Source organism: Ovis aries, chromosome 1 (assembly GCF_016772045.2).
Source record: "Ovis aries strain OAR_USU_Benz2616 breed Rambouillet chromosome 1, ARS-UI_Ramb_v3.0, whole genome shotgun sequence".
In the NCBI taxonomy this organism is placed as follows: domain Eukaryota; kingdom Metazoa; phylum Chordata; class Mammalia; order Artiodactyla; family Bovidae; genus Ovis; species Ovis aries.
In genome coordinates, this window is record NC_056054.1 from 29,028,492 (window position 1) to 29,051,256 (window position 22,765).

Here is a 22,765-nt window from a genome sequence, read left to right on the forward strand (position 1 = left end):
TCAGAACAAGGTCCCAGTTGTGCGGACTGGGTCTAGCTTCCCGGAAGGCAGGACACAGTAGGTTGTGGTGGTTAAGTTGGTGGATTGGGGTTTTGGAAAGAGCCCTTCAGTGTTGTGTAGAGGCCTGGAAGGAGGTGGAGAGACTGGAGGCCCGTGAACGGGCTGTGGAAGCAGCCCAGTGAGTGAGCAGTGCAGGGGCCTGAGCGCATCAGAGTGTGGGGGCTGAGCGGGGTGGGGTGGGGGGGCAGACCAAGAGTTCAAGGGGTTGGATCCCTGGAGCTTGGCTACTTGGGGGGACAGAAGAGGTCCAGGTTAAATCTGTGGTGTGGGATGGTTGTCCAGTTGCCCAGAAGGAGCCTTGTGGCCTAAGAGGCTTTCCCTTTACTTTAGCCTTTCCCCTAGTGTCCCCAGCCATGAGAGGGTGGGACAAGGTGGCCTTTCTTGCTCTGACCCAGCTGGTCTGTCACATGACTCTGGCTGAGGAGAAGGGACACAGAGCCCGCAGTATAGCCGGCTGGGGCCTCATCTGGCCTTGCTCAATCTGGCCAGGACTGTTGCGGCTGGGCGCCAGTGCCTGGCATGGCTGCCATCTGAGAGCGCACGTCTTTGACCCTTAGATGCCCTCCCCACCTTCATGCAGGCCCTGTCCTCCCTGTCAGCTGTCCTGGCTCAGCCTTCCTGGCTGCCCCAGGCCCTGATTCTGCCCAGGGCTTCTGCTTTCCCCGTGACTGGCCCTGAGAGGAGTGGCTGGGCTCTGGGGCCTCATTGGCCAAACCCTGCTGAGCCCACACACGCCCCGTCCTCCCTGGCTGGCTGCCTGCCCACCAAGGGATTGGGAGGCCGCCTGGCCTGGCCTGCCCTGTTGTGGCAGACTTCCTTGGAGCCCCAGGAAGCTGCTGGAGTCTGGAGGCTGTGCTGCTTTTCCCCTCGGCCCATGCTCCAGGGGCTCAGCACTCCTCTCTCTGAGGGAGGTGGGGCCAGAGCACAGTGGGGCTTGTTCCTCTGCCAGCCCCAGGGTGGGAGCTCCGCCCTTCTCAGAGCACAGTATTTCCTGCCTGACAAGTGACAGAGCTCCTTAGCTTCCTTGTTAGAAAGCTCAGCTGGCCATGCCAGAGCCCTGCAAGATTAGACCCCAGAATCCTGGAACCAGGGCTGAGATGCCTTGGAGACTGGCAGTCTCCCCTGGGCCCTGCCTGGCAAGTGACAGATGAGGCTCAGAGGAGCGGGGACTTGCTTAGGATCACATAGCACTCTGAAGGGCAGGGCTAGGATTTTAACTCAAGTCTGTCTCTAGACATCCCTTTATAAATCTTTGATGTGGTCCTACTGGGTGCCAGGCACTTCTAAGCATGAGAACTAGAGTGGGAGCTTCTCAAAGGACTGGCCCAGTTTTTCTTATAAGCTCAGTGTTTGAGAGGGTCCAATACAGAGGGAGGGGCTTCTCTGGCAGTTCAGCTGGTAAAGAATCTGCCTGCAATTCAGGAGACTTTCCGGTTTGATTCCTGGGTTAGGAAGATCCCCTGGAGAAGGGAAAGGCTACCCACTCCAGTATTCTGGTTTGAAGAATTCCATGGACTGTGTAGTCCATGGGGTTGCAAAGAGTCAGACACGACTGAGCGACTTTCACTTTAATACAGAGGAAGTGCTTGGAGAATGAATGAGTGAGTGAATGAATGAACAGAATGACAAGGCAAAGATCCTGCCTCCAGGCATGTAGACGTCAATGGGTGGGACTTCTGTTTCACAAAACAGGAAATAGGAGGCTGGTAGGAGTGGGGACGACAGAGGATGAGATGGTTGGATGGCATCACCAACTCAGTGGATGTGAGTTTGAGTAAGCTCCGGGAGTTGGTGATGGACAGGGAAGCCTGGCGTACTGCAGTCCATGGGGTCACAAAGAATTGTACATGACTGAGCAACTGAACTGAACTGACGAGTGGGGATTGGCTAGGTGGGAAGTAGAGAGGATTAGAACTCAGGTGTCCTGACTGCTGGTCTACAACTTTTGGCCATCCTCACTTTGCTCATCTGTAAAATGGGGTAAATGGTCTTTACCCTCTGCCTGCCTCATGACGACTCAGCGAGGCAGTGGGTGAGAACAGGCTTGAACAGCAGGGACGCTGTGTTGGGGCGGGTGGGATCTTCCCTGTGTGCACATCTGGAACTGCCCAGAAACTCCACATACTCTGATTTTCTTCTTCCCCTTACTCTCTGCATCTTGCTTCCATCTTGCTTTCTCCAGGACTTCTTTCTGGAATGTTTGTCCCAGAACTAGCTGTGGGAGGGGCTTGGGAAGAGTGTGGGTAAACACAGTCTGCCTGCCTCCTCCCTCTACCCTCTCCCACACCTAGAAAGTCAGCCACTCAAATCCACATCCAGGCAGCCCCCAGCACATACCAGGCTGGAAATGCCTTGGCAATGGTTACCATGGTGACAGCTCCTGCTGCTTGGATCGCAGTGGTCTGGAAGCTGCTTACAACAGCCTGGCAGCCTGGTGCCCGCAGGTCCCCACCCAGGCTGCAAGCTCCTGGGGCAGCTGCCCTCTTCTGTCTCATTTTGGTCCCCAGCACTGCACTTGATATCCAGGGGCCCTTGGCAAGGAGCTGCCTCTCCAAGGAACCCACAAGCTGTTCTGGGTCAGACTAGCTTGGTTCAAATCCCAGGGCTACCTCTTAGGGGTCAGTGACCTTAAGCAAGTCAACTTGGTGTGTTGTGAATTTATTGAATTAGCTGTGGAATCCTTGTGAAGGGAGCTATCCAAAGAGTATAGCACCCCAGAATGAGACCCGTCCTTTCCCTGAGCCATCACTGCCCCCATCCTGTAGCAGTAGCAGGGTCAATATAGGTCATAGCACTTTTTGCTGCTGAATCCACATCCAGGGCCCTGGATTCCTCATCTTGGGTCCCTGGAAGCCCTGCAGGCAGTGTAGTGTGGTGAGTAGGACCTCAGTCGCAGTGGCTAGACCTCTGGAGTCACAGCTGGGCTTGGCACTTACTTGCACTTCAGTTTCCTAATCTTTAAAATGAATATAATAATGTACCTCTTTCAGAGGTTTGTTATATGGATAAAATTTGAATTAGGACTTGTAAAGTGAAGAGTATCTGATACTTTATAAGCACTTTATAAATGTTAGCAGAGACTTATCACCACAACTGGCAGTCACCATGAAAATTGGAGGGCTTCCCATTTGGCGCTAGGGGTAAAGAACCCTCTTGCCAAAGCAGGAGATGTAAGAGTTGCAGGTTTGATTCCTGGGTTGGGAATATCCCCTGGAGAAGGGCATGGCAATCCACTCCAGTATTCTTGCTTGGAGAATCCCATGGACAGAGGAGCCTGGGGGTCTACAGTCCACAGGGTTGTAAGGAGTCGGAAATGACTGAAGCGACTTAGCACGCACGTATGCATGAAAACTGGAACCCATGTGCCTATCCCTACTTGTCATTTTTCTCACACCGGCAGGTGTCCCTAGCTCTGTTCACAGTGTGATGAGGGAAAGCTGGCCAGAGAGACAGGATGGCAGGTCAGCTCCCCTTCCTCATCCCACCCCATCCAGGGGACTGCCAGGCATGCCTACCTCTGTTGCCTGGCAAGTAAGACTCCCAAGTTGGACCCTGGGCAGAGACTCTTCCGCTTATTCATGAGTTCTAGGATTTTCTCTGCTGGTTCTCCAGCTGGCAGCTGTTCCAGCCCTGGTCTGGATCAGACAGCTGGTCAGTGACTGCCTGGAGCCCTCCCTGTCAGTAGAGCCAAGTGTTGACAACGGATAAGCACCAGCCGAGGTGCTGCTTCCGATGTCATCTGAAACATGAAGAGCCCGAGGAAAGGGTCCTTATGGGATGAAATAGGAGCAAATCCCTGGGCTTGACTATTGTAGGGCTCCCTGTGCTGTGTTGCGCTTAGTTGCTCAGTCATGTCAGACTCTTTGTGACCCCATCAACTGTAGACCCCCAGGCTCCTCTGTCCTTGGGGATTCTCCAGGCAAGAATACTATAGTGGGTCGCCATGCCCTCCTTCCAGGGGATCTTTCCAACCCAGCGATTGAACCCAGGTCTCCCGTATTGCAGGCTCTTTACCATCTGGGCCACCGGGGAAGCCCAGGAGTACTGGAGTGAGTAGCCTATCCCTTCTTCAGGGGATCTTCCCAACCCAAGAATCAAACTGGGGCCTCTTGCATTGCAGGTGGATTTTTTACCAGCTGAGATACCAAGGAAGCCCATAGGGCTTTACCCACTGAGCCACCAGGGAAGCCCCATAGCGGGGCGCTTACTAGGCCTCCCTGAATAGAGATGGGAAATCTTGCCAGAACGAAGGTGAATCTGAGGCAAAACTTGAAAAAGCTGGCCTACACTTGAATTAATACTCTGCTCCATCCCTTTCTCCCCACCCCCTCCCTCAGGTGCAAGGATATGTTAACATGAAATTTGTGGCTAAAAGGAAGCTGGGCCTAGTAGGGGCATCCAGAGAGCCCCTGGGGTCTGAGACCCTGGGCTGGAGGGTGCTGGCCACTCTTGGAGTTAGGTTCTCTTGGCAAGTGGTCTTGGGGATCTCAGGGGCTGGCAGACCTGGAGACTCTGCTGTGAGCTGACCGTCCCGCCTGCTCCCCAGGGCCTGGCCTCCGTGTTCTCCAACCGCACATCCCGGAAGTCGGCCTCACGCACTGACAGCGACAACATGGCAGACGGCGAGGGCTACCGGAACCCCACGGAGGTGCAGATGAGCCAGCTGGTGCTGCCCTGCCACACCAACCAGCGTGGCGAGCTGAGCGTCGGGCAGCTGCTCAAGTGGATCGATGCCACTGCCTGCCTGTCTGGTGAGGCTGAACCCGGCATGGCTGCCTTCCCGGCCCTGGCCACACACACCAGGGGAGAGGCCCTTCCTGAGCGTCGCCCTCTTCTCTCATCCCGACCTTCACTCAGGCTGCTCCACCTGCCTGTGATGCCCTCTTCAAGTTCCACACGCTCAGCTTGGGCCCACCCTCTTGCCTGCAAACCCCCAGGGCTCTGAGTGCTGGTCCTGGACCCTAGGGTCCCTGCTCTGATGCAGCGTAGCATTAGACGTGGTTGCTCCGAGGCTGACAGTAGCAAAGCCCATGGCATTGGGCAGGGTTGAGTGGAGCTTGGATGGAGCTCATTTTGTTGCCTTCGATGCCCTAGTATTCTCCAGCCCACAGGTAGTTCCCAGACTGATGGTAGCGGGGGTGCAGACAGGAGGCCTAACTGTCCCCTTGCACTGTCTGATAGGGGTTGGGAAAGGGAGGCGGAACTGGGGCCCTAGGAGAACAGACCTGAGACAACCCTGACCCATCCCTGGAAGTAGAGAAGGAATTCTAGAAAGACTCAGGCCTGGGAGCAGAGTCCTCAGGATGAGAGTGACTCAGGCAAGCAGACAAAGGTGGGTGAGGTTGTCTGGGCACTCGAGGAAGTCAGGAAGTAGAGGCATGAGCGTTCATTCAGCGGCTGCTTATTGAGTACTGCGTGCCAGGCACTGCTCCAGGACTGGGCACAGCAGTGAACAAGATGGGCGAAATTCCTTGCCCTTGAGTGACTTGCGGTCTAGCAGAAGGGAGAGGCACTAGCCAGACAAAACCCAGATAAGTAAGACAGGGTCAGGGTGTTGTAATCACGGTGAGGAAAGTAAAGAGTGGTGGGGGTGCAAGCGAGGAGGCAGGCCTTAGCTAGGAGGGTCTGATATTGGATCAGAGGCCTGGGCCATGGGGAAGCTGCTAACGGATGGCTTTCTTCTCCTGATGCCAGCGGAGAGGCATGCAGGGTGCCCCTGCGTCACAGCCTCCATGGACGACATCTATTTTGAGCACACCATCAGGTAAGTGGTTTCCTGCCTCTCTTTCTGGTCTCCCCATCACAAGCCCAGAGCTCTTCCCCCATCTCCTGCCTTATCAGCCTGTGTGCTGCCTGGCACCTGCCTCAGCTGAGGGCCTTTGCAGATGGATGGGGGGCAGCTTTTCCAGAGCCATGACCCATCTGCAAGGTTTCTGGGACAGCAGTGCACTAGGAGCTGCCCCTGTGGCCAGGTGCCGTGGGGTGGGCTCCCTCAGCCAGCTTGGGAGTTGGATGTTGCTCATGCTGCGGCATGGGGTGCTGTGTGACTTTGGGGAAGTCAATCTCTTTCTCTGGTCCTCAGTTTTCTTATCTTCAAAATGGAAGCTGTTGTTCAGTCACTAAGTCATGTCCAACTCTTTGCAACCCCATGGACTGCAGCACGCCAGGCTTCTCTGTCCTTCACTATCTCCCAGAGTTTGCTCAGACTCACGTCGATTGAGTTGGTGATGCCATCCAAATATCTCATCCTCTGTCACCCCCTTTTCCTCCTGCCCTCAAGGTTTCCCAGCATCAGGGTCTTTTCCAATGAGTCAGCTCTTCAAATCTGGTGGCCAAATTATTGAAGTTTCAGCTTCAGCATCAGTCTTTCCAATGAATATTCAAGGGTGCTGGTTAGACTTAATCAGTGAATGCCTTTTGGAGCTTGGCTGTTCTCTGTGGGTCACTGGTCATCAGACTGTAGGGAGGTCCCTAGACAAGGTGCCTTGGCAGAGCCTGAGCCACAAGCTTGGACCATTCAGCCTCTGCTCACATACCTCCAGGAATGGGGGTCTCATTACCTACTAGTTTTGTTTGTTTGATGTCTGTACCGATTAGAAGGGTTTTCATTACACTGTACGGAGCTTGGTCTTCGCACAGTTTTGCTAGGACCCAAGGAGCATGCCAAGCCTCAGCCCAGGGCAGGCTGCAGGGGCTGCCTGCAGTACTCTGGCCTCCAGGCCTGCTTCTGAACCATCAGTGCCTGAGAAATCAAGTGCCAAAACCTATCCAGGACTTCCTGGTGCCCCATGCGTCGTGGTTAAGGAGAAGTTTGGCCAGTCCCTGTGCTTACTCATTCAGTCATTCCTCACTACCTGTGCCTTTTTTGGACCAGGGCCCATGCTGGGTTTGGAGTCTACAAAGTCCACTGGAACATAGTCTCTGTGCCCCAGGAGCTCCCAGTCTACAGGAAGGCAGATAAAGAAACATAATTTCAATTCACAGGGGTAAATTCCGGGCAAATAAGGATCTTTGACATATGGGTGCTTTGCAGTACTCATTTTTGAATATCTTATTTTAGAATAGTTTTTGATTTACAAAAACACTGTAGATGGTACAGAGTTTCTATAACATCTTACATTCATATGGTACCTTTGTCACAGTTAATGAACCCATGTGCTGTGCTTAGTTGCCCAGTCGTGTCCAACTCTGTGTGACCCCATGGACTACAGTCCACCAGGCTCCTCTGTCCATGGGGATTCTCCAGGCCAGAATACTGGAGTGGGTTGCCATGCCAACCTCTGAGGGATCTTCCCAACCCAGGAATCAAACCCAGGTCTCCTGCTTTGCTGGCAGATTCTTTACCAGCTGAACTACCAGGGAAGTCCTAATGAGCCCCTACTGATGAGTTATTTGTAAGCCTTTTTAAAACCATGTGAACAATTTTTTACATGGAAGATGGTTGATTTACAATATTCTGTTAGTTTCAGGTGTACAGCATTGTAAAGCAATTATACTCCAGTTTTAAAAAAGGGGGGGAAGAAGGCCCTACTGTATAACACAAGGAACTATATTCAACATTTTATAATAACTGTAATGTCTTTTTACTATTGATAATTAACTTACTAAGTCCTCAGAACAAGACTGAGATCCTGGCTATTAGTATCCTCCTTTTACAGGTGAGGAAACTGAGGCACAGGGAAGTAAAGTAACTTACTTAGGGTCTTACAGCTGGTGGAGAACTCAGGATATACTACAGGCAAGGCAGTCTGGCCCCAGAGAGCTTGCTCTTACCTAGTAGGCTCTGCATGCAGGCGTCCTCAGTCACTTCAGTTGTGTCCAACTCTTTGTGACCCTAAGGACTGTTGCCCACCTGGCTCCTCTGTCCATGGGATTCTCCAGGCAAGAATACTGGAGTGGGTTGCCATGCCCTCCTCCAGGGATCTTCCTAACTCGGGGATCAAACCTGTGTCTCCTGCGTCTTCTGGATTGCAGGTGGATTCTTCTTCCACTGGGGCACCTGGGAAGCCCAACCAATGGGCTACATTGCCTCTGTTTTTGAGGGTGGGTATAGAGGCACTGTGTGCTGCTGGAGTTGACTCTTGAGAGCCCCTTGAGAGACAGCAAAGAGATCCAGCCAGTCCATCCTAAAGCAGATCAGTCCTGGATATTCACTGGAAGGACTGACGCTGAAGCTGAAACTCCAATACTTCGGACACCTAATGCGAAGAACTGACTCACTTGAAAAGACCCTGATACTGGGAAAGATTGAAGGCGGGAGGAGCAGGGAACAACAGAGGATGAGATGGTTGGATGGCATCACTAACTCAATGGACATGAGTTTGAATAAACACCGGGAGTTGGTGATGGACAGGGAGGCCTAGCGTGCTGCAGTCCATGGGGCTGTAAAAAGTTGGACACGACTGAGTGACTGTAGTGATAGAGGCACTGGAAACGGAAATGACAGCCCACTCTAGTATTCTTGCCTGGAGAGTCCCCATGGACAGAGGGGCCTGGCGGGTTATAGTCCATAGGGTTGCAAAGAGTTGGACACGACTGAAAGCGTGCATGCCTGGTGGCACAGGGGCTCCCCTGGTAGCTCAGCTGGTAAAGAATCCGTCTGCAATGCAGGAGGCCCTGGTTCTATTCCTGGGTTAGGAAGTTCCCCTGAAGAAGGGATAGGCTACCCACTCCGGTATTCTTGCCTGGAGAATTCCACGGATAAGGAGCCTGGTGGGCTACGGTTCATGGGGTCTCAAAGAGTTGGACACGACTGAGTGACTGAGCACAGCACATAGTGAGTGCCACAGAGGGTAGTCATGGGTGGCTTCCTGGAGGAGGTATTTGAGCTGCCTGCAGTACTGTATGCAGTGAGAATTTGTAGGCCAGTGGAGCTGTGTCTGGGTCAACTCTGAGTCTCTGCTGCCACAACAGGATCTGACAGCTGAGGAGCAATGACAGAGAAGGCTGGGGTGGGGCGTGTAGTGATGCATGGGCCTGCCATAGGACCCAGGAGAGTGGAGGTGAGTCTGGGCAGAGGAGGGTGTGGGTGTGAGGGCAAGCTGGAGAGGGGCCTGGCACATGGTCGGTGACCTGGAAAGTCCTGGCCATACCTGAGGAAAGCTGGGAAAGGTGTTTTGTTTGCTTGTTTTTGCTTTAGCCATTTAAAAATGCCTCAAAATGCATCTCTAAGGAATAAGAACTTTTAAAAAACATAAAAATACCACTACTACCCCTAAACAAAATGAACAATTTCTCACCAACATCAAATATCCAGTCGGTGTTCAGTTGCCCACAGTGTCTCTTGAATTTGTTTTGTTTTGTTTTGCTTTATAGTTTTTTGCGTTCTTTTGTTCAAGTCATGATGCAAATAAGGTTGCATTTGGTTACTTGTTCTCTTAAGTCTTTTTTTCCCTTTGGCCATGCTTCATGGCTTATGGGATCAAGTTCCCTGACCAGGGATGGAGCCTGGTCCCCAGCAGTGAGAGCACTGAGTCCTAACTACTGGACTGCCAGGGAATTCCCTCAAGTCCTTTTTTTAACCTGTAGGCCCTACATCTCCGCCATCACCCTCTCCTTCCTCCTCCCACTCCCTGTCTCTCTCTCTCTGTTTTTTCTTGAAGTTTGTTTGTTGAAGAACCTTGGTCATTTGCTCTCTAGGGTTCTCCATCATCTGGGTTTTACTATTAGCATCACTGTGGTGTCATTTAACATGTTCCTCTCTCTGCCAAGAGTATTGGTCCTGCAGAAGGGCTCTATTATAACTGGCTGAAAAGGTCAGATTTGTCTATAGGCGCTGCCTCTGGAGGGGTTTTGGGAAACTAGGGGCTTGAAGGGGCCCCCAAGGAGGCTGGGCAGTGACTTTGGGGATGGAGCCAATTTTGACCTGAGCTGTGAGATGGAAGACAGGAAGGAAGAGAAGCTTGGGGGTCCAAATGGGTGACTGCTTGGCTTTAGGGGAGGCTAGAGAGGAAGAGGAGAGGGGAGGAGGAGGAAGGGGAAGGGTCATATTTTAGCACCGCCAAAAATAGATTTTCTTTGTATTGGTGAGTCAGGGAAGTTCTTTTCCTAATATTTTATCATGAAAACTTTCAAAATTATAGAAAAGTTGAATAGTGGTGTGATCATTACCACTGAGAGTCAGTAATTAACAGTTTGCTAAATTTGCTTTATCTGTATGTGGATAAATACAGGCATGCCTTATCTTATTGCACTTTGCAGAGCTTGCGTTTTTTACAGCTTGAAGTTTTGTAGCAACCCCGCATTGAGCAAATCTATTGACCTCATTTTTCCAACAGCATTGGCTCATGTAGTGTCTCTGTGTCACATTTGAGTAATTCTTGCAATATTTTAAACTTTTTCATTATTATTATTTATAGTGATCTGTATTAGGAGGGTAAAATTTGGGGGGCTATAAGAAGGTGGGGGTGGGGGAGCTTTCCTTAGGAGGGACTGTTGAGTTGAGAGCAAAGAGAATATTGAGCGTTCACTGGACTAGGGGGAGCAGGGGGAAGGGGGAGATGAATGACATGCCACTTCTCTTGCCTCAGCTTCCTCACCTGTAAAATGGGGTGCTAACACTGTCTTGCCAACTTGCTTTGGTAGCATCATAGATGTGAATAAGCTCTGTACGCTGTAACATTTTTTGGCTAGTTCCCCTCGGCAGAGACCCCATAAGTATCTGAGGCCCCTGTTCTCTCTTTTTGTCCCTCTGGGTGGCTCATCTCTTGCTTTTCCCTCCTCAGTGTTGGACAAGTGGTGAATATCAAGGCCAAGGTGAACCGGGCCTTCAACTCTAGCATGGAGGTGAGCCACTGGGTGGGTGGTTTCCACTTTCTCTTCATTCTCGGCCCCCAGGCTGGGTACATGCGTGTTCATACTCACAGCTCCCTGGCTGAGGATACAGAGTTCTGAAATAGCTGGCAAGTTTGGGAGGATCTAGGGATCTAACTTTCCAATGGCCATAACACAGAAGGGAAAACTGAGGCCAGGGATGGGGAGGAACATGCCTCTGGTCTCCGAAGCGATGTGGATTCCACTGTGGGCCTTGACTTCCAGCTTCCTGGGCCTTGCCCTAGTGTCAGACCCTCTGTTCAGCAGCCAGGTGAATGCAGGGAGGACAGCCACTGTGCTTAGCCCTGACGTCAGTGGGCTGAAGCAGTGAGAGAGGTAGACTTTGGTCCATTAGCTTACCTCCCACAGCCTCTGTCTTCACATCTGTAAAATGGGCACATGATTCCTATGCTGCAGGATTGTGGAAGGTTTAATGAGAGAACTCTTTGGTGACGCACAAAGAGGAAGGGCCTCTACTTCCCACTTATGGACGTCAGGCCCAGGCAACTTTACCCAGCTGGGCCAGTGGTTACTGAGGCACACTGAGGCTTGGATAGCAGAATCTTGACTGTAGCTCTGGACACCCCATAAGGGCTCAAGGTCCTCCTATGAACCCCCAAACTCTGTCCTTCCAATTTAGCCAACACTTAAATTAACTTACTTCAAGCCCTTTCATAACACAGTCTCATTTTGATCCTCTCAATAACCCTGTAAGTGTAGGTACAATCATTCCCATTTTACAGATGAGGAAACTGAGGCCCAGAGAAAGGAATTGACATGCCCAAGGTTCCCCAGGGAGCCAGGGCCAGAATCAGAACCTATCCCACGTCTCTAGCCCCCTGGACTTGGTAGGTGATACAGAAATACCAGAAGCCGGGCCTGGTGATGCTTCCCATCTCAAGCTGTAGGATTCTAGTTCCTCCCTCCTCACTTGTCCACCTTGCTCTGCCTTTCCAGGTGGGCATCCAGGTGGCCTCTGAGGACCTGTGCTCTGAGAAGCAGTGGTGTGTGTGCAAGGCCTTAGCCACCTTTGTGGCCCACAAGGAGCTCTCCAAGGTAGGTGGCTATACCTGACCACTCTATGCTGCCAGGCCACCTGGGTGCCTTTCCAGGGCTACGATTCTGGGGGTTGGTAGAGTGGTAGAGATGGGGGTGCAGCAGGGAATCCATAGCTTCCAGAAGAAGGCCCATCCCCCACTTTGGTTGATCCCCAAGTGCCTTCCTGCTCTGCTTTTCCCCTTCTCTCCCCATGCACCTCACTGCAGGATTCTCCAGGTCTTTCTGTTGCCTTCCATGTCCTGCCTTGACACTCCTCATCCACAGTTCCTTTGCCCAAGAATGGGCTCAGGGGACACAGGAGGGTGAAAATGATATATCAGTCAACATGGAGATGGAAGATGGGGACAAAGAGGGGACAAGACTTGTAACCATCCAGGAGCCCCAGGTGTGAGATGATTACTAGGGGGACAGTTGTTGTTCAGTCACTAAGTTGTGTCCAACTGTTTGTGACCCCATGGACCATAGCACACCAGGCTCCCCCTCCTTCACTCTCTCCCAGAGTTTGCTCAGATTCATGTCCATCAAGTCGGTGATGCCATCCAACCATCTCATCCTCTGCCATCCCCTTCTCCTCCTGCCCTCAATCTTTCCCAGCATCAGGATCTTTTCCAAAGAGTCGGCACTTTGCATCAGGTGGCCAAAGTATTGGAGCTTCAGCTCCAGCATCAGTCCTTCCAATGAATATTCAGGGTTGATTTCCTCTAGGATTGACTGGTTTGATCTCCTTGCAATCCTAGGGGGGCACGCCCTCGTGCTGTTTCAGGGAATTTGTCCTGAAACCCTCCACTCCGCCCCCGCCACAGGTGAAGCTGAAGCCAACCATGCCGCGGACGGAAGAGGAGAAGACAGAGCACAGCGTGGCTGCTGAGCGCCGGCGCATGCGACTGGTCTACGCAGACACCATTAAGGACCTCCTCGCCAACTGCGTCATTCAGGATGGTGAGCGTCATGGGTGGGGAGGGCAGCTCGTGTCCTACATGCTCCCCTCTGTCTGGGGCTCCCGCTGGGCAGAGAAAGGAAGGAAGTCTCCCTGGGATATCCACCCAATGATGGCCTCAGGACTGGATAACCCTTTTGCCTCAAGGTCCCTTAGTGGGGAAAAGGGAGCATTTGGACCTCTCACCCAGCTCCTAGGAGCCATGACACATGGAAAACGGTTTGTCATCCACTAAATGCATTTGGGTCTCTAGGAGTCAAGGTGTTTGGGAAGGTAGTATTGAGCTTGGCCTTGAGGACCCTAGGACTTAAAAAAAAGCATATATTGGGTTGGTCAAGAAGTTCATTTGGGTTTTTCTGTAAGATATTCCCTCTTTCGGCCAACTCAGTAGACAGGTAGCTAGATAGGTAGATAGATTGAGATAGCTCTAGGGATAAAAAAGATAGAGATAGAATAAAAAGTAAGACTCTCTTCTACCCCAGAACCCAGGCCCCTCCAAAAAGGCAGCTGCTGCTGCTGCTGCTGCTAAGTCGCTTCAGTTGTGTCTGACTCTGTGCGACCCGATAGACGGCAGCCCACCAGGCTCCCCTGTCCCTGGGATTCTCAAGGCAAGAACGCTGGAGTGGGTTGCCATTTCCTTCTCCAATGCATGAAAATGAAAAGTGAAAGTGAAGTTGCTCAGTCGTGTCCGACTCTTTGCAACCCCATGGACTGTAGCCCACTAGGCTCCTCTGTCCATGAAATTTTCTAGGCAAGAGTACTGGAGTGGGTAGCCATTCCCTTCTCCAGGGGATCTTCCTGACCCAGGGATCAAACCTGGGTCTTCTGTACTGCAGGCAGATTCTTTACTGTCTGTGCCACCGGGGAAGCCATATTAATGCATACTACCTCTCACTTCAACCGTCTCTTCTTACCCCGTAGGGGAACGGCACCTACTGTCCCATATCTTGCTCCTTTCCCCTTAAAAGCATATCCTGCAGATTGTCCTGTGCCAGCACACAAGACCTACTTTGGACTGGGAGGATTTTGACAGGTGGAGAGATGAAGCAAGGTCTTTCTAACAGAGGATACAGGCTGGGGGCAAAGGTCTAGAGAGGTGACCTTGGTTTTGTTCTCTGATCTCCAGACAATGAGAATGCAGAGTCTCCCTGGAAACCTAAAGGAGGCAGTTTTAGGACCCATCAAGGATAATTCAGCCGCCCAGAGTGGAGAGAGAGCAGACAGTGGTAGCGAACCCCACTGAAGGCAGTGAGCTGTGCTCTAGATTCCGTGTGCCCTACTTATGTGGGGCCTGGAGGCCACAGCAGGCCCAGCTCTTCCTATGGTCGTCCAGGCCCCTGGCACCATCCATCCCACTGCAGCCCCTGTGGATCCCTCCTGTCATTACAGCCCTTCTACCCAAGGGTCAGTCTAGATGCCTTAGACTGGTGTCTGGGCCCTTATCTGAGCCTTATCTTGTGCTGCCCCTTCACTTGTCCTCAGCTCCAGCTAAGCCAGGGTCTCGTTGCTCCTTATGACTGTCCTGCCTGTCTGGTTTCCAGACCTTGGCTCAGGGCTTCAACTGCTCTCCTCCCTGCCTGTGGCATCGCTGGGTAGCCTGCACACCAAGCGAAAGACCTCCTCTTTCACAGGCCTCGCCCGACGAGCTCTCTTCCCCTGGGAGATGGGAAATACATGGCACCTCCTTGGTGCTGAGTGAATAAGAGAAGCTGTGTGGAGTGGTGGTGGTGGGGTTCCTGGGCTGCCCGTGGCGGGGTCTGCCCTCGGGAATCTTCTCACTTCCTCGCTCTACCCCCTCCTTGGTCAGATCTGGAGAGCAGAGACTGCAGCCACATGGTGCCGGCCGAGAAGACGCGGGTGGAGAGTGTGGAGCTGGTCCTGCCCCCCCACGCCAATCACCAGGGCAATACTTTTGGGGGGCAGATCATGGCCTGGATGGAGAACGTGGCCACCATTGCAGCCAGGTGCCTCCTCTTCTTTCTTCCTCTCCTTCCCTTGGCCAGCTCCCTCTGGGGCAGAAACCCTGATTTGGTGCTAGCATTCAAGGCTTCAGCAGCTCGACTGTCCTTATAGGGTAAGCTGGGGCCTTCAGACCCAGGGAACCAGAGAGGAATGATTTTCTGTGAGCTCGCCGGGGGAAATGTCAAGCCCTCAGCTAGCACCAGGGCCTCCCCATGCCCTGGCCCTGCCCAGTCACTTCCTGGATTTTATACTCTTTGCAAAGCAAGCCATTTGCCCTTCTCCTTCCCACCCACCCCACCATGCTCCCAGCCCTTGTCTCCCCTCCTGGCTGACCTTCCACCTTGTAGCCCCACTATTCTTTACTAAAATCCTGTCTGTCCTCTAAGAAGCCTCTTTAACTGTCCCCTTCTCCCTAAAGGTGGAAAGAATTCCTTCCCTCTCCTATAACCTGTGTACCTGTCTTGGACTTGTTCTGCCCCAAGTATTGGAGCGTATATTTGTAGTTATGACGACCGACATTCATTAATTGACACTGTCATACCTCCACGACTGTACTTGCTGTTCCCTCTGAGAGGAGTGCCTCCCTAACCCTTATCCTCCTCAGCCAGGCGAATTCTTCCACCGTTTGGAGCCTAGCTCCAATGGCCCTTCCTCTGTGTTTACCCTGTGGACATAGTACATAAGCAATGCCATTTTGGGCAGCCAAGGCTATGAGTGCAATAAGATCTCAGAGGAGAGTCAGAGTGTGGATAGTCAGGGAGGGCTTCCTAGAGGAGGAGTTTGTCAGCCGGGCCTTGAATGACAAGTAGTTTTGGGTAAGGGGAGGGCTTCTAGGTAGTAGGAATAGCAGGTGCTAGGATATAAACATTGAAAGGAAAAGGTTTATTGCAAGCCCTGCTCTTTGTCACCTCAAATTCAGCTTTTTTCCCAGCTACACACATAGACCTCAGTATTCTAAGCTGTGAGATGGGACTTCAGTTCTCTTCCCCTGGGTAGAGCTGTCACTGGGTTGGGTGGGAGTGGGTGGGCCAGAGGGTGGTACGTGTGGCTCTGGGCAGGCTCTGGGGATGGGGGCAGGGAGAAGCACTGGAGGGTGCTTTGTCCTGTCCCCTGACCCCCGGCCTCCTCCAGCCGGCTCTGCCGTGCCCACCCTACCCTGAAGGCCATTGAGATGTTCCACTTCCGGGGCCCATCCCAGGTTGGGGACCGTCTGGTGCTCAAGGCCATCGTGAACAACGCCTTCAAGCACAGGTGAGGGGCTGGGATGGATGCGATGGGGCCCCCTGGGACTGAGGGCTCTTCCTGGCCTGAGAAGGGACATTACCTCAAAGTGTCAGGAACCGTTTCCCCGGTAGACGAGGTCTATGGGGTCTGGACTCTGGCCACTGGGTCCCTGCACCATCCCCAGGGTTTACTCTGGTGTTCCTCCTCTGGCCTCCCCATCCTGTGTCACACCTCGTGCTCTGTGTCTTGGTCTCTCTCCCTGGCTCCTGCCTCTGGTCCTGCCGCACTGGATGCTCGGGTCACGGGGCACCTCTGGCCAGTGTTCTGTTGTTTATCGAACCCTTCTTGACCCTTTTCCTAAAACCGCAAACAGTTCCCAGAGCCCTTATCTTTGTAATGGATTCTGATACCCCCACGAAAGCTTACTTAAAGTATGCATCTCTTTTGATGATTTCAAAGATATGATGATTTTCACTAATATGTAGTCATTAACAGTGAGGGATCAAGAGCCAGGCTGCCTGGGTTCAAATTTGGCTTACCTCTTAGCATCTGTGTGACTTTGGGCAAGTTACTGAACCCTCCGAGCCTCAGTTCTTTCGAGAACTGGGGCTCACCACAGCTACCTCATAATTGCGAGGATTAAATGAGGAGTTGCTGTTTGATAGTATAATGACAGAGAGAACGCTCACTGAAGGTCAGCCATTGCTGCTGCTATTATTTTTATTATTATTATCATTATCATTTTACTATTCCTTCTGATTAGCACGCATTCTGCTGTTGTGCAGAGCAAGAAGTCCTGAACTAGGATCTGTGAGGCCTGGTTTCTAGTGCAGATTCCCTTCCTGACTGTTGTGTGACCTTGGGCAAGTTAGTGCCCTGTTCAAGGTATTGGTTTCCCCATCTGCATAAAGTCTGCATTGCTAAGTGAGGGGAATGGAGGCAGCTGCTATTTTATAATTCATCAAGACAGTCGGAGGTACAGAGACAGCAGCAACTGAGCTGTCGGGAGCACGGCTGTTAGAGCACTGGTGAATATGTTTATAATGAGCATTTTCTCTAATTAGGCCCTGCCCCTCCGCCTTCTTTATGTCTTTCCATAACCCTTAGTTTTTACATAAACATATTTTATAGAGACATCTGTTTCCCCCTCCCCTAGCTGTCAGTGCGTGAGCACCTAGACTGCACAGGTTTATTCATTGCTGTGACCCCCAGAGATGAGTGTCGGCCAGGGGCGCAGCGGGTGCTGTGTAAACATTGTTGAAAGGGAAGGCTTCTGAGTTTCCCGTCCAGCGGTCTCTGATCCGGGCTGTGGGAGAAGCGGCAGGAGTACGTGTGTGTGTGTGTGTGTGTTCGCGTGTGCACATGTGTGTTGGGGAGGGGTGGCCTTGGGAAGGGGTGTGTGTGTGTGTGTGTGTGTGTGTGTGTGTGTGTTCGTGTGTGCACACGTGTGTTGGGGAGGGGTGGCCTTGGGAAGGGGTGTGTGTGTGTGTGTTCGTGTGTGCACATGTGTGTTGCGGAGGGGTGGCCTTGGGAAGATCTGTCCAGCTGACGGCATCCCTCTTTCCCCCTCAGCATGGAGGTGGGCGTGTGCGTGGAGGCCTACCGCCAGGAGGCCGAGACCCATCGGCGGCACATCAACAGCGCCTTCATGACCTTCGTGGTCCTGGGTGCAGATGACCAGCCTCAGATGCTGCCCTGGATTCGGCCCCAGCCTGGGGTGAGTGCCCCACTACCAGCCCCCTTCCCTCTCTGCCCAGGGGTGACAGGACTGGGGAGCACAGGCCCAGCTCTGTCCTTCTGCTGGGGAACAGTGTGGCCCTGAGTGCCCTGCTGTGAGCTCCAGAGGCGCTCCTTGTGCTTTTTGGAAGAACTTGAACCATGTGTGTGGGCCTCCCTCATTGCCGGGCATTAACCAGCACTCCTGAGCCTGCAGATCTGCAAAAGCACTGGCTTTGGGGCCAGATGTGGGTTGGACCCCACCTTGACCACGTTCTAATGGGTGCCCTCTGTGAGCTTCAGTCCCATCTTTAAAGAGGGCATATCTGCAGTTCCTGCCTGATAGGGTTGTTGGGGAGACACTGGTCCTGTGCCTGACTCGGTGGCAACTGCTCTGACTGTGGTGACAGGGGAGCAAAAAGGGTAGGGATGAGAGTCAGGGACCAGGGGTCCAGGCTGGCTCTAAAAAATGCTCCCTTGTGCCTCCTGAGGGCCAGGCTCGGGCTTGCTTCCAGGGGCCAGGGAGTGACCTTGGTGAGGTTGCCTCTTCTCTCCCAGAAGTTCCCCTGCCCTGCCCACCGCACAAGGCTGAGCATGTACTGTGAAACCTCTGCTCTAGAGCCAGTGTTGGGCAGTCAGGACGGGTGGTGGGCAAAGGAGTGGGGAGCCTGAAGACAGTGGGACAGGAGACAGTCTGTGATGTCCTTTCAGGTCTTTGCCAATAAATGTCCATGAGTGAGGAGATGTTAGAGGTACTAGTTCAGAGATGGACTCTGGGCTAGGACATCTAGATTCTGTTCCTGGCCACACTCCTTAGTGCTGTGACCTTGGGTGAGCCACTTAGGCTTTCTGTGGCTCAGTTTCCTCCTCTGTAAAATGGGGATAGTACTGTGAGTTCCCTGATGGCCTAGTGTTTAGAATTCCAGGATTTCATTGCCACGCTGTTGCTGTTGTTCAGTTGCTAAGTTGTGTCTGTCTCTTTGTGACCCCATGGACTATAGCACGCCAGGTCCCTATCCTCCTCTATCTCTTGGAGTTTGCTCAAGGTCATGTCCATTGAGTCGGAAGTGCCATCTAACCATCTGTCCTCTGGCACCCTCTTCTTCTTTTGCCTTCAGTCTTTCCCAGCATCAGGGTCTTTTTTCAGTGAGTTGACTCTTCACATCAGGTGGCCAAAGTATTGCCATGACCAGGTTCAGTCCCTGGTGGGGGAACTGAGTAGCTGCAAGCTGCCTGGTGTGGCCAAAATAAAATCAAATGGGTGTAGTAGTAGTGCCAGTTCAGAGGGTTGTTATAAGACTTAGGTGAAGTTTTGTGTGGAAAACACTTCAGAAGCGTGCCTACTGATAGCAAGTCCCGTTTGGAGGAGGAAACAGGTTTAGTGAGAGCGGGTGGTTTTCCCAAAGTCACTCACGGGTGTGAGGGGAAGCTGGGGCTGGGCCTCAGTGACCGGGCACTGCGCTGTCCAGGCTGCCCCTGTGCGACCTGAAGTCTGCTTTAGGACTGCAGGGAGGGTCTCCTTGGGCCCTTTGGGGAAGAAGGGCAGGCAGTAATGGGGGCCGGGTGAGCTGGATGTCCTGCCCCCCACCACAATCTGTCTGGGCTCCTCCCCCCAGGATGGCGAGCGGCGGTACCGAGAGGCCAGTGCCAGGAAGAAGATCCGCCTGGACAGGCAAGTGGAAGCCAGGTGGTGGGAGGGGGCACGGCTTCAGTTCTGTCTCAACTCCCTGTCTGCTCCCTGCCCCTGGGGACTCGTCTGTCTTTGGTGCTGCCCCTGGGCTGGGCCTTTACATCCAGGCGGTCTCTAGTCTTGGCCTCATGACACAGCAGTCTTACCGGCCCCTTGTACAGGTGAGGATGCTGAGGAGAGAGGGACTAGGTGTCCACGGGCACACAGATAGGAATAATGAGAATTTGAACCCGGGCAGGTGTGGCCAATTTTACATCTTGTGTCCCTCCCATTGATTACGATGATGCCCATTTTGGAGATGGAGAAAGACTCTGAGAGGAGGAGAGCAATTGCTTGTGATGCAAATCCAGGTGTGAATGATTGCTACCAAAGCACTTTACATGCCTGAAAGTACTGTAAATGCACCAGGGTTTACCATCTAATGTTAATAAGAAAAATGTGCATTTAGGGAGGGGTTTGGCAACCTACTTCAGTATTCTTGCCTGGAGAATCCCATGGACAGAGGAGCTTGGCGGGCTACAGTCCACAGGGTTGCAAAGAGTCAGACACGACTGAGCAACTAACACACCATATGCCAAATGCTGTTCTCCTGATGACCCCATGAGGGGGCAGGTGTGACTACTGATCCCATTTTACAGATGAGGACACTGAGGCACAAGGCTGAGGTCACTCGGACAAAGGTTATGGGTCTACACCTTTCCCTGCGAGTCCCCACCTCTGAGTGTGCATGTCCTCAGCTGCTGTTTTCTGTGTGCCCACCCAGTCTCCCTGGCCAGATAGGGGTGCCTCCCACCCTACTGGCCTGAGCACAGGGCCTGGCACACAGTCAGCCTGCTGAGAAGAAGTGGGCCCCAGAGGGACCAAGGCTGTCATCTTCCCTCTCTCCCAGGAAGTACATCGTGTCCTGTAAGCAGGCGGAGATGCCCCTCTCTGTCCCCTGGGATCCTAGCAACCAGGTAAGGCCTTCTGCTCTGTGCGGACAGCCTTCAGACCTGTTGGAGCCCCCCAACCCTCCCTTCTTGGAGGAGGCCCAAAGGGGACAGGATACTCTGCCTCAAGACTGGCCTGGTGAGCCAGGGCTTTCCTGTGTCCCCTGCTTGGCAGGAGCTAGCTGAGGCCCCAAGGGGAGGAGGAGTCTGGCCCAGCCCAGGCCTCCTTCCCAAAGCCCAGGGCTCCTTCCTTCATGTGCAGCTTCCTCTCCACCCGTCAGAGGGGCCCTGGCACAGAGCCCCCGAGGAGGGGAGGGTGAGACTGCTCTGTGTGTCTGTGCAGGTGTGCCTGAGCTACAACAACGTCTCCTCCCTGAAGATGCTCGTGGCCAAGGACAACTGGGTGCTGTCCTCAGAGAGCAACCAGGTAGCGGACCCAGCCTCCTGGCTTTCCTTCCTCCTTTGAGCAGCCAGAGGTGTTGACTGTGAGCCGTGAAACCCTCTCGAACCACTCAGGTCAGAGGGGGGTTCCCTAGAAGGTCCCGAGAGAGTCATGAAACCAACCAGTTGTAGAAACACGCCCACCCCTCAAGGCCTGGCATGGCTCGGCTGGGGGCTGGGGGCAAGGGTGGGCTGAGGGGGGGCTTGAGCTCTGCCACTTTTGCCTGTGTCTGGGGATGGGTCACCTCCCCACAGTGACATCCGTGGCTGGATGGACACCTGGCTCCGAGGATCCATTCTGGTTTTGCATTAATTACTGTTTCTTTATCTTTTTATTTTTATAAAGAAAATTTTCAATATTTAAAAAATTGAGGCATAATTTGCATACAGTAAAACATCCCCCTTTCAGTGTGTAATCCTGCTAGTATGGAAAGCACACGAAGTTACATCATCAGGACAGTAATCAAGACATGGAGCATTTCCGTAAACCCCCATTTCTCTGGCTCCTCTGTGACCAAGCCTCTTCCCACTCCAGTCCCTGGAAACCACAGGCCAGTTTTCCGTGCCTTCGTTCGGTCTGTTTGAGAACGTGCAGTAAAGGGGGTCGTGCAGAATGTAGCCTTTGACGAAGTTCCTTAGGCACCGTGCATTCACCTGTGGGAAGGGATGAGTGCGTTCCGTTTCACATCAAGTACCATTCCATCTGACTAGTGGGCTTGTCCATGAAGTCCCTGCTTCTTCAGACACCTTCCTATCCACTTTGCGCTGATTCTCCCATTTTTCATGGGGCTGCCACCGAGAGGCTCAGAGAGGTTGAGTCACTTGTTCACAGACACACAGCAATCAGCGCAGCCCTGACTTCCAGCCCAGGTCCCCAGCACAGTCTGAGGAGGAGACAAGGGAATGAGGCTGCCCTCTGTCCCGAGCAGGTCCGCCTGTACACTCTAGAGGAGGACAAGTTCCTCTCCTTCCACATGGAGATGCTGGTGCACGTGGACACAGCCCAGGCCTTCCTGCTGCTCTCTGACCTCCGCCGGAGGCCCGAGTGGGACAAGCACTGCCGGTGGGTGCCGGAGGGCGGGGGTACAGGGGAGTGGGGGTGGGGAAGGGGCCCTGAGGTGTCTCCTCCTGCTGAGCCATCCCCTACTGCTCTGGGCCCCTTGCTGGCTTTATCTAGGGGTGGATTATGGTAGGGCAGGTGCTATGGTTATGTGTTAGGTGAGTATCTGAGTCATGGGTATTCCAAGCCTTCAGGGAAGGGACTGAGCCTGGAATTGGAGGTGAAGGCCTGGCCCAACTAACTATGTGACCATGGGCCAGTCATGTCCTTTCTGGGCCTCAGTTTCCCTCCTCTTAAAATGGGTACTTGAGGTGTGGGTATGTATTTGCACATAGGGGTAGATCAGTGGTTTTCAAACTGAGTTCTGCCTTCTGAGAGGGGCTTGGGCGCTGCTTGGGGAGGTGGTTGGGAAGTGGAGGGGGTAGGTGGGAACTCCTCCCAGACTCAGGGTAGCTCAGAGAATGTCCAGTTTGCTCAATTTAGCAAGCTTGCCAATTCTTCATGTCGAGATGTGAAGGGAAAGTGGCAGGTTTGGATAAGTTGTGTCTCTGCGAGGATGTCCTTGTGTGTGTTGGTGTGAGCCTAGGCGTGTCTACCTGGGCACGTGTGTGTAGTGTACCCGCATCTGAGGGGCACAGCTCTGGCACCCAGCCTGTGCACATCCCAGACCTGCTTCCTTATTAGCTCTGTGGCCATGGGTGAGTTACTTCTCTGAGTCCCAGTCCCTTCATCTATTAAATGGGGATACTCAGAGTACCAGCTGCTTGGGCTGATGTGACGTTAAAGGAGATAGTACCTGTAAGCTGCTGGAACAGTGCCTGGCACAGTGGGCACTCACAGTATTCAGCATGGTCACTAAATCATCACACATGCAT

At 53.0% G+C, this 22,765-nt stretch overlaps 1 protein-coding gene across 1 annotated transcript in view; it reads left to right on the forward strand.

Annotated features, from left to right (window-relative positions):
- ACOT11 (acyl-CoA thioesterase 11) overlaps nt 1–22,765 on the forward strand; it is a 50,181-nt gene that overhangs the window by 20,288 nt on the left and 7,128 nt on the right. Inside the window, exons 2-13 of the mRNA XM_060400179.1 lie at nt 4,607–4,811; nt 5,755–5,824; nt 10,785–10,845; nt 11,830–11,928; nt 12,735–12,870; nt 14,676–14,832; nt 15,962–16,081; nt 17,627–17,771; nt 19,387–19,446; nt 20,354–20,416; nt 20,733–20,816; nt 21,760–21,893. Coding sequence (XP_060256162.1) covers nt 4,607–4,811; nt 5,755–5,824; nt 10,785–10,845; nt 11,830–11,928; nt 12,735–12,870; nt 14,676–14,832; nt 15,962–16,081; nt 17,627–17,771; nt 19,387–19,446; nt 20,354–20,416; nt 20,733–20,816; nt 21,760–21,893 — 1,334 coding nt within the window. The remainder of the gene's footprint in view (nt 1–4,606; nt 4,812–5,754; nt 5,825–10,784; nt 10,846–11,829; nt 11,929–12,734; nt 12,871–14,675; nt 14,833–15,961; nt 16,082–17,626; nt 17,772–19,386; nt 19,447–20,353; nt 20,417–20,732; nt 20,817–21,759; nt 21,894–22,765) is intronic.